The 12,134-nt window shown below is 38.5% G+C and overlaps 1 protein-coding gene across 1 annotated transcript; it reads right to left on the bottom strand.

Annotated features, from left to right (window-relative positions):
* Positions 1-1,116: 1,116 nt before the first annotated feature.
* LOC126797069 (vegetative cell wall protein gp1-like) lies at positions 1,117-2,346 on the bottom strand. The gene has a single exon (XM_050523753.1). The coding sequence runs from the start codon at positions 2,344-2,346 to the stop codon at positions 1,117-1,119; it is 1,230 nt and encodes a 409-aa protein (XP_050379710.1).
* Positions 2,347-12,134: the final 9,788 nt, after the last annotated feature.

Here is a 12,134-nt window from a genome sequence, read left to right as displayed (position 1 = left end):
TAGATCATATCATAAAAAAAAAATTAAAATTTTGTTTGCCTCACGATCATCAATTTTAATGAAAATTTTATAAAATTACTCAACTTATATAGACATAAAATCTAAAATTTTGGGATGTAAATTAGTGATCGAAAATGTTGTCAAATCCTCTACACCTTATAAAGTACCTAAAAAGAGATCTCTCCCTAGAAAGGCCTTGGGTATATATACATATAGTATGTTCACGGATCAATTTATGCATGTGGCAACAAACTTGTCATCTTAGTGTTACATTTTCCATGTAACCTTGATTTTATTAGAGGCCATTACTTGACTTGCACCTTTATTACAAACTTATAAACAAATTAATTTGTTTTTATTTTATCAGAAATGAAACTTAGGGAAATTACATCATATCCCAAGGATTTACTGTGGTCTCGTTAAAATCCCTATTAGGGAAGCATATAGAAAAGAGTGCCACACCCCTAAAATCACTTAAACATACCGTCAAAAACTATAGAGAAACTATATCATGTATCCGAGGACCAACTTCTTGACCAAATTGCACACCAATTATGTGAAGGCCTTATTGAGCTGCCTTGTACAATGCAACTTCTGGAAAATCTTGCACCAATTGATTTTATCAAATGTGTGCATGCCTTTCTTCTCTAGAAATTATCTTTAACATTTCCGCACCAGAAATTAGAGATTTCGGATTGAAAAGAGTAATAGACTCGTTTGGGAAGCTTGAACACACTCAATTTCTATGTGATAAATAATAGCATGTGCAACTACTTTCACATGAACCATATTTCCGGCCTTCTACATAAACTTACCCTTTCAACTATCCATATGATCATCCAGACGCTTAATTATGATTCTTTTAAACATCTGCTTCGATTCTTCCTCTTCCTAATTGAAGCGCCGTTTAATTATCCTTCGTGAACAGGGACACATGATACTCCAAGAAATTCTTGTATTTCTTCTTTTAACTCAGTACTCACACCCAGTTCCAGGTAATAAGTTCTTACAAGATTTGTGGCAAGAAAAAAAAAACAAAGAAACAAAATAGGGATCGTATAAGAGGGAGGCAAAATATTACGGGAGTGTGGGCTCCAATGGCTGCTGCAGTGGCTCCTACATAGGTATATCTGGTGCTGGGGGAATAGTCTCAAACGGAAGTACTGGTGAATCCTGTGGATTCTGGGGAATTTCAGGAATTGGAGGTGGCAGAAATACTGGTGTTTGAGGAGGTGGATCAACAGATGGTGGTTGATCAATTACACCACCAACAGCACCATTACCGGTGTCTGGTGTAGTTGGAAATGGTAAGATAGGTGGGGTGTTAAACGAAAATGGATTCTGAGGTGGTAGTAATATTGGAGAAGGTTCATCCACAAATACTGGTGCTGGAAATGTTGATATTGGAGAAGGCTCATCAGGTATAGGTATTGGTGGTGGTAATGCAAATGTGGGTGGTAGGATTGGAGTAGGCTCATCTATTGGAACCAGTGGTGCTGTTGGAGTACTAGACTGATCTCCAGATGGTGGCAAGTCTAATGCAGGTGGAGGAAGGCCAATATCTGGTACTAACGGTGGAGCTGGAACGAAAGTTGGTGGTGTATCGGGGAAGGTGTCAGGAGGTGACAGCCATGGAGTTGTGGGTGGTTGTATGTATACATCTGGTGGTGGTGGATAGACGAATGGTATTGGTGGGGGCAGGAATTCTGGTGGTGGTGGATAGACGAATGGTATTGGTGGGGGCAGGAATTCTGGTGGTGGTGGAGACGGGGGAGGTGGCGATGGAACCAAAGGCGGTGGAGGTGGAGAAGGTGGTGGTGGTGAGGGCGAAGGTGGTGGCGATGATGGAGGTGGTGCTGAGGGAGGAGGTGTGGAGGGTGGTGGTACTGATGGTGGCGGTGCAGAAGGAGGCGAAGGAATTGGTGGGGGTGGTAAAGGTGGTGAAGATGGTACCTGTGGCGGTGGAGACGGGATTACGGGAGGGAAGGGGCGTAAAGGAGTAGGTGGAACTCGCGGCGGCCGAGGAGAGGGTCTTGGCGTCGGGGCAAAAGGGTTGTTTGGGGAAGGATTGGTAGGAAAAGGCCATTGGCCACAGGTTCCAAACAGATACTGGAATAATGGATCGCAGTTTGATCTTGTTCTTGACCTTGATCCACCAGTACTGCTACCTCCTCTTCTACTTCTGCTTCTGCTTCTGCTTCTGCTACTTCTACCGCTTCTGGTTCTCTTTTCTTCAGCTACGATTCCTTCTTCCGCATTCTGCAGGTATTCAGCTTCTGCGATTGTTTGGTTGATCAGTAGCAGCGCCAAACAGAGAATAGCAATGAATACTATGCATGCTTTCATTTCTGCTGTAGATTCGAGTTTGATGGTTCTCTAGGGTTCAAATTTATAAAAACCTCATTAATTGCACGAACAATTTGAGAGTAGTCAAACGAAGCAGCTAGGTTTATGTCAAACACTCAACCATGTCCGCATTGGGCGCCCTATGAGGTGATCAACTGCAAAAACTGCGCTGCATTTGTGTTGTTACAATCACTATGCATGCATAGAGATAAGCCTTTAGCTGAAAGCCAGCTAAAATGGTTCCGAATTTCAAGATACAGATCGGTATGGACTGTGAATTAAGGGACTGCGTTGTTTGAAGTGCCAATGTTGACAACATGCATGATGCATGTAAAACTAATAAATAGATGTTGCTAGTTCAGAATCCCCATGCGTAATCGTCGATCTGTATTGATAAAACATGACTACGATACATAAACTACTGAGTACTGACAATGTTTGCTACATGCATGGTGCTACGTACACTGCTACGTAAGTAAGTATTCCCACATTTAGAACATTAATTTCTTCTCATCTCATGATGTCAAACTTCTCCTCCTCTTGACGTCGTTTGTACCGAAAAATGTCTTGCCTTAGTACGTCCTAGACATATATAACAAGCAATATAGAAAATGGCTTGATTGCTATAATGTTGAGTTAGCATTCACCTACATTGACCATATAAATATATATCAGAATCGGACTCTGGCCAGTCTTGCATGGGTTTTTGGCCAAAATTATTCCAATGCATTCGTGTCATTTAGGTTCCATGGAACTCGATCGCACGCATTACCATACTCATGCGAAATTATTCTGCTGTCCAGGCGTGCACATATATTGCTGAGATGGCGTTCACTACTAGAAAAACATGGTTGCACACAGATTTTAATCCTTGTGGAATAAGGGTATTTCACACGGATCTTAGTATGGACACGCCATTAGGCACAGTGTAACTGTGGAATATTTTTGTGCGGTTTTGGAGGAGGGGCTAATGCTCTATATACACGGATTATAAAAGTCTGCGAATTGTTGATATGGGTCTTATCATTATTCAAACGGAGCTTATATTCATATTTCATAAATTAACATCTACACTTCTTTATTGAGTGGACCTCCAATTTACTTTTACAATATAATAAAATGATATTTAGGCCTCCAATTTTTTTTCCAAAATGCCCATAATTCAGTTGAATCAATAAAATGTTATTCATACCTCCAAAATTATTGATTATGTTCCGAAATAATTATTATTATATCATTCTGTGTGTCTTAGCCTATTCAAGTTTCCTTATTAGAGTAGATTATGTCTTAATGTAAGATATATGAATCCCTGAATCTTCAGGGTACTCTGTATATAATGGCTATATATATGCCTCATTATCTATTAATAAAGAGTTCGGCAATGTTCCATCACGTTATTATTATTCTCGTTTTATTATCTTGTAACACGTTATTATGCATTTTTTTCTACACTGTTTGAGCGACGAGGCCACCAGAAAAAGATAAACCCTAACCCTGAATTTCTTTTTCCCGACACCCTTTTTTCCGCTTGGCATCGTCGGAAAATTTGAAGAACCGACAAATTGTTCTCCTCCGGACAAACCAGCCGGTTGACGTCGTCCCCGTCCCCCTAGCCTTGCGGGCCTCTTCTAGTCGCCATCCAATGTCGCCTCAGACCCAGATTTCTGAGACCCAGACTCGTTGACGTCGCCATTGCAACCCTATTCTGACGCCTTGTTTTGGGGATCCAACATCTCTGGACCCGTTCTTTCAAGACTCGTCGCTGCCGCTACATAGTCTTCACGGGGCCTCCCCAACATCGAAAATTTTTGGGCATCGTACATGCGTCTTTCCTCAGTCCATTCGCTCCGTCAAAAGGTCATCCTTGACGATCAACATATCTCTTCTCGCCATCCCGACGAGAACCTGACTTCTCTCTAGATCGGCGTCTTCCGACCTCAACGTTGAACCGTGCCTCTCCGACGACCCTTCCAGAACGGCGACGAAATTAATAAATTTGATTACTCGACATCAATATTAACCTTATAAGCATCGTTAGTAGTATAAAGCAAGAGGATATTGTTCACAAACCGGGGATCTAGCCAGAGCAAGAAACACAAACATTTAACAACGAACTCACAAATATATTTAAGGTCTTGATAGTTTTGATTAAGATATGAAAACAGAAAATAAATCATAAACTAACATCTACAAGTGATCAACCAACCAACCAACACACAAGTAATCACCAAACAGAAAACATAAAGCAATGAACGAAATCTTATTCACATCTTATGCATGCTGAGCCTTAGGGGTCAATTAGAGTTCAAACAACACAACTCAAGATCGAATTAAATAGCTTAGGGCATCTCTAACCCGAGACATGTTCAAGTAATCCTAGCTTAGGGCATCAAAATTACAAGGTTACATGCACTCTCAATCCTACCACTTCATTGATCTATCCCTTTTCGAAATACTTAGGGCATCTTTGAATCGAAACAGACCTTGGTTATCATCTAATGATTACTAACAAGTCAAGCATGTCACTTACTTTAACAAGTTAATAAGATCATTAGAAAATCATATATGCAAAACTAACTTAGGGCCTTTAATCACATATAGTTTAAAACACAAGAAAGATAATCATTGAATTATGGCATCATAAACTCACGACATACATAGAAAATCATTGAATAAGAAATCGCAACTACTTCATAAAATCTGATAAATCATTCATTACATAACAGGCTAAGAACTAACCAGAAACATAAAATCATTACAACAAGAACCAAGCAAATCACAAACATTGTAAAGAGAAGAAACGAGTTACACTTTATCAATCTTCCTTAGGGTCTTTAAGAAAAAGAGCACAACTTCTAATTGAATGGAAATCCTAAACTTAGGGCTTAGGGCTGAATAGAGATGAACATGATGGTGTTTACGGCTTGAATGACTTTGTAGTAACAAGGATGTGTTTGTGGGCAGAGCTTTGGCTTTCTTTGGTGCAAGGATTGATGATGATTTATGATGTAGAATCGTACCTCTATATATAGGAAAAACAAGGCCCCAACTTTCTTTCATACCCCTTGGATCAAAAGCAAATCAATGGCTGAGATAATTCTGCCGAGCCCACTAGACTTCCAAGTAAAGATTCGATCATATCTTCTATTTAGGAATAAGATATTGATGCGATTTTAAATCCTACAAAAGCTAGACTCGTAGAGCTTTCCATCCATATATGGCATGTCTTTAACTCGTTTTGAGCTGTCCAGAGGAGTCCGTCGAAGTTGGACTACAAATCTTGTTAGATTTCTGATTCTTGCATGAATTGGGCTTTCAAGTGCATATCTTCTTCTCCTTGATAATTCTGACTTATATGCACGAAAATATCTTCATATACACCTTAGAAATCCATCTCCAACATGGTTTGAAATCCAACTCCAAATAGGAAACCAAATCCAAATGGGAGACAAACAAGGGTTGCATGGCAGCTATCCTTCTTGGGCTAGGAAATGGCTAGGCCGACATCTCTTTAATCCTTATCCAACTCGGACATGATCTCCTTGTCCAACTAGGAATGTATCACAGCTCCACTACTCCTAGTCCATATATGATTTGTCTTTCTTGAAAAGAATCGACAAGTTAAAGAATGAAAATAGGAATGTAGAATCCTAGTCGAGTAGGGAATCATAGCTCAATAAAGATTTCTAATGCTTAGCACAATTTCATCATCAATTCACTCATAATCGATATTAGATCTACCTAAACATACAAATGACAAATATGAACCTAAAACAACTAAATAAGAAGTAACAAAGAACAAGAATATGACATATATACATTAAGAACGTCACACTTTGTGCTCCTATAAGAAACCTAGAAACGCCCGGCTTTGACGTCATCAAATCCCCCCGACCCGGCCATTTGGCAACAAAGCTTAGAAGCCGCCGGATTTGTCGATGTTAACTCGGTTGTGTAGATCTATAACCTGACCCGGTTTCTCAAACCCGACACGACTAGAACATATCAGCCCAACCATGATTTTGGGCCTATGGCCGTGCCGAGCCCAATAGAAAAATAATCAATCATCGTACCATTGTGATAACATGCATGCCCGAGATGGATATTACTCATGAGCTTTTTATGCCATCCATACAAAGATCGAAAAGGAATTCATTAAACAGCCTTTTGCATGAAGATAAATTTGAAGAATATCTCAAATTAATGTTATTTATTTGACAGACCACCAAGTAAGCTTTTCTTAAAGTTACTGCTTTTGAATCCGGCCATTCTGACAGCGCCGATGAGACCAAAGAGGGATTTGAATCCCCTCTTGGTCGACGTTTTCATGTGACGGTCTTAGGAGAGTCATGATTATATTGAAAAGGAAGCTAATCGATTTCGTGCGGTCGCCTGAGTGCACTGTTATTTTAGGTGCGATTATGAGAATCGTTGTTTTATATCGATTATTTTGTGACTATAAACATCACAACCCTTCTAATTTCGAGCACATACTTGAATAGTTTCGTTCATTCGAAACCTATACAATCCTCGTTTCTTTTGGAGACGTCGTCATCGCGCATGTTACTTGAATTTTTGAGTTTCTTTAACTCATGTCTATGGACGTTAATCTCAAATTCTTTGTACTCATTTTTTTGAGTTGAAATTTATACTACTCTGAAGCAGCACTATTTGCTGACAAAAGATCCCAAAATTATATGACACTTAAAGTGATTTAATAAACGTCTATGACATTGTTTTACCAGAGTTGATCTTGATACATTCTTCACATCTAAGAAACACAAGCTATTTTTTTGCACTTGTTTCTATTGAGGGTATATTTGAGATGGAAATTAACATCGTTCCAATCTCCAGATAGCAGATTTTTGAGTCACATGCTAAGCTCCGCCCCATCTGATATGCAAGATTTTATTGCTACAGACTTTTGATTAGTCAATCTATTTTGACTATATTTTCTGCTTAATATTTTTCAAGTATGATGTTGGCATTGCAATGTTTCTTATTCGACTTTAGCTCAAGTCGTTTAGTGAAATTGGAAGTTTGTTTGTGACGTTTTAAAAATTGATATTCAATAAAATTTCTCGTATTCCTTGTGTACAAGTTGATCTATTGAGAATTTTATTTACCTAAAACCTAGCATGTATAGTCAACGTTTGCACCTCATGTGGTTTTTAAATTGCACGCTTTTGGGTTACATGGAACCCCAATAGCAATACATTATGAATATGACACTTCAAAATTGGAAAACGGAACTTGGAACGTCAAAATTTGGCGTTGCTATGCCTTTGCCGTATCCGGCAATGTTTCCAGCGTATCCGGCCTTTTTTCGGTCAAGTTCCGGCCTCTGGCCACCGTCTGCCAGTTTTTTGGTGCCGTCAATTTTCCGGCGATCTTTTGCCGTTTTCTTGTTGTTTTTTTCCGCATGTTTCCAACATTGTTTTTTGAAGCGTTTTCCCGCCAAAATTTCATTCGCTTTTGAGCATATTTGACATGGTTTTCCGGTTATCTTTTCCGGTTTTCTCCAAGTCGTTTTTCATAGCCCAACTGACCTTATTATTGGTGATCACCCACACCATTTCAATGGCTTCTTTCTAACATTCGTTTCCAACGTGTAATTTGAAGAATGTAGTATTATGCCATGTGATACACGATAAGATTGCACTTTGTTCTGATCCCCCTCTTACAATATCCTAAGACGTATTGTCTAGAGAAGTTCATCGTGTCGTTTATTCTCTTAATTTTATTTTGAGAATGTCCCGCAATGAAATCAAGTGTTATGTTAATTGTGCAACTACCCACACTAGCATACGACACATGTAGTTATTTTACAGATCTCGTGCGGAGATTGTGTTCTGTATATCTTCGTGTTTTGCTAAGTTTTACAAGGCCATACATGCCAATCAATTTTCATCTAGATATTTATGTTGAGAATGAAGAGGAATATCTTTGTCAGAAATTCTAAAATTGATTGTACACAGCCTTGCTGCCATCCCCGGAGCTGCCCTGCACTGCCCCCGCAAGCCCCCTGCACGGCCTCATGACAAAACTTGCTTAATTGATGACTCTTATTGTCAACCTTTTTATGTGAAGGCCCCACTTGAGCATATTCCATTCTTACAACATATTCAAGATGACATTTGTGGACCTATTCAACGAAGAATGCAGACTTTCTAAATTTTTCGCTGAGTTCATCAAACTAAGGGCTCACCACCCTTACCATCCTATCAAATCTATTCGATTGGATAACGTTGGAGAGTTCACCTCCAAGGCATTTAATGATAATGCATGTCTACTGGGATCGTCGTTGAACATTTTGTTCCTCATGTTCATTCACAGAACGATCTAGTAGAGGCTCGGGCTTGATTATGGGTACTAACATGTCAGTCTTTGCATGGAGATATGTAATGATGTTGCATGCAGCGACACTTATTCGTTTCAGACCCACAACTTACTAAGTGTTTAGTGCGTAGCAGATGGTTACTGGGTACGATCCCAACGTTCTTTTCACTAGCCCATATTTGGTTAAGTTGTTTATGTACCTCTATTTTAGTATCTCAATGGGTCTATTTGAAATAGGGTGGGCACGGGACGGGATGGGACGGGACGAGACAAATCTCATCTTCCTATGAAGTTAAATAAAAACCTATATTTTTACTTTTTCATTAACAAAGTAACATTAAATAATGAAATTTTAACAAAAAAAATGCATATTATGTTCAAAATATTATAATTTACCATTATTATTTGAGTTGATATAATTTTGGAGTTATTAAGAACATAAATTAGTTTCATTTTGATATAAATATATAAGAATTTTTAAGTTTTCATTAAAGGTGGGACAGGACGGGACGAAGTGGGATATAAATTATTCGTCCCACGTCCCATCTCACTATTATGAAACGGGACGGGATCGGGACGGGACAGACGTTTTTAGACCTCCGTCCCGTCCCGTCCCGTCCCTATGAATTTCGAGACAGAATCAGGACGGGATCGGGATTTCATTTTTTATGCCCACCCCTAATTTGAAATGCTTAAGTAGTTTTGTTGGTTGTGAATCACCAACACTTATCCGTTATTTCTAATCTACAACTATTAATCTCTTTACGGTCACTTTGATGAGACATACTTCCCGTTTTTAGGGGGAGATATGGAATGCTCCTATTTCGATTTCAACACTAGGAATTGACGTGGTATGACACTATGTCTCATTAAGATCCCGCACTGCTCTAAGTAGAAAAGAAGTGCAACGCATTATCAACCTCCAGAGAGTCAAAGATTCAATTCTCAATAACTTTACCGATATTGTGAAAGTGACGACATCGTACATAGATGCTGTGATGTGTCGGTAAGGTTGGAACTCTCAAAATATGAGAGAATTTCATATGACTTGGTCTTAGCACCGTTAGCATCATCCCTTTCAGTGGGAAGGAAGTTGATGACGACACCATCGTATGATGTGGTGTTGTCAGTGCCCGTGGTATTGCACCACAAAACAAGGGCGGCAAACGCAAAGATGGACTAGTAAGCGTTATAGCTTCGGTCTTGGCTCCTACCCGGAAGAAGGGATACTATCAAATTCTTTGGAATCAAAAACCAGAGAGAAGCGAAGTGTAAAGGGACAAATATTCCGCCCATCATCAAGAGATATTCTCTGAACATGTCTATCAACTAAGTTTCTGTGGGACGCTACAAACTCCTTTTGTTGATGTTAGATAACAAAAGAACTCTTTCAGTTGATCGTATAAGCGCACACATGTGTTAATGGATTGATCTCCCATGATTGGTGATGTATTCGCTTATGCTCTTATTCCGTTGTATAATATCAACGATGAGCAGCTTGACCAAAGTGGAAAGAATCAATACAAACTGAACTTGACTTGTTATGTTAGTCTTTATTCATAAGTGTAATGAGAAATGATGAAGACATGCCATATTTGCAGGACTTATGATGTAAAGATTGTCTCATTATCCTAGTATTGACTACGATGAGTTATATTTTCTCGATTTCCGCTACTTGATCAGTAGTAGTGTCAATGCAAACTGATTTGCAGTATATGATAGTGGTTATAGCATATACGTAAAGGGATCTTGACGCAGATATGAAAGTATCCGAGGGACCTTAATTGATCAATTAAATTCCTCCAGACTACGAAAAGCTTATACAGTCAGATTGCGACGTTCGAGAGAATGTAGTACAATCGGTTGCAAGAACTCATGCCCATATGTGTTCATATAAAAGCTAATTCTTGATTCTCTATTCCATCTAAGTATAGATGATGAAGAGATTCAATGAGCTATAAATTCATATATGTAAGTGTTGTTGGGACATTATTGCTTTCATTATGATGTGATTAACTATGCGCCTATGCATCGTCATTAGAGTTAAATTGTTCTTTTGACATGGTTAGTTCTACAATTAGTGAACCAACACAAATCATATCCACACCAACGTTGCCAGCAGCTCACTCCCACCAACGTATGTCTTGGTGTTGCAGATGATACTGGCAGCATAATGGATGCGTGTAAGTTCCATCTCAGACCAAAATCAGTCATGCATTGGTCCATTCCCCCATTCCAATATGAAAGAAACATTGCATGTGACAAATTAGAATCTGTCCAGTTTCGTAGGTCAACTTCAACGCGACTTACATGATTGCTCACTCAATGAAAAATGATGAATTTGATACCGTCGAAAAAGTCTATGTGTCTACTTTCCGGGGACACCAACCATTTAATCATATCTATTGCATTGAGTGAGTTATGACCGTTTTAGCAAAGTAGGACAGTTCTGTCCGAGAATTTGCACATCAGTCAACTTCGACAGAGTACTGTGAACTGCTCCGGTCGAATTAGGTTGAGAACTTTATGTCACTATAAAGTGCGAGTGTCTATTTTCCAGAACATTTTACGGTTCATTCATACCTATTAGAACGAAGAAGTTATGGTCATCTAAGTGCGTAAAGGTCATTCCGCGCGAGAATTTGATTTTCATTGTAAACTCTTGTTTTAAGTTGTTATGCAATCTTATTTCCTAAGATCTAAGTTTTGCTAAGTATAGCATGTATGATCTTAGGATGTGTGATGAGATTAATAATTAATCAGTAGCCCAAGACTATTTTTGAGAAGCATACAAGAATGTTGTATACGTTGTTAATTATCTATATTTCATGATTATGACACTAATCAGGAGGAGTTGATTCGTACACTTCAGTATGAGTCTACCTCACATGATTCTGTCAAATGTAAATAGTATGTTGTGCTCTTTTTCTCCTTCAATCGAGCTTTTGTTTTTTACTCAAGAAGTTTTTATTTTGCTTGACAAGGTTTTTACCGAGACAACGTTATGTGCAATATGCAACCTACGCATGCGATACAATGGGGAGTGTTCCGGGATAATTATTTTTCTACCCTTATGTGTGTCTTAGCCTATTCAAGTTTCCTTATTATAGTAGATTATGCATTAATGTAAGAGATATGAATCCCTCAATCTTCTGGATATTATGTATGTAATGCTTATATATAGACCCATTATCAATCAATAAAGAGTTTGAGAATGTTTCATCACATTGTTATTATTCTCGTTTCATTATCCTGTAACAAATTAGATCTCTTTTAATTTTGAACATTTGACAATGAAATTGTTTATTGAATAGGTCTTTAACTTTTGTTGAGATTCAAAGTCTGTTTGTTTAAATTACAGTACATCATCAAATATATTTATCTCCAAGTTCTTTGATCTCATGAAAAATGTGGTGGAACCGAAAAATAAACTCATTATAATTAGAGGC

This window comes from Argentina anserina, chromosome 6 (genome assembly GCF_933775445.1).
Source record: "Argentina anserina chromosome 6, drPotAnse1.1, whole genome shotgun sequence".
Taxonomy (NCBI): Eukaryota; Viridiplantae; Streptophyta; class Magnoliopsida; order Rosales; family Rosaceae; genus Argentina; species Argentina anserina.
Note: the sequence above shows the minus strand (reverse complement) of the source record. Positions and strands in the feature narration are given on the sequence as shown.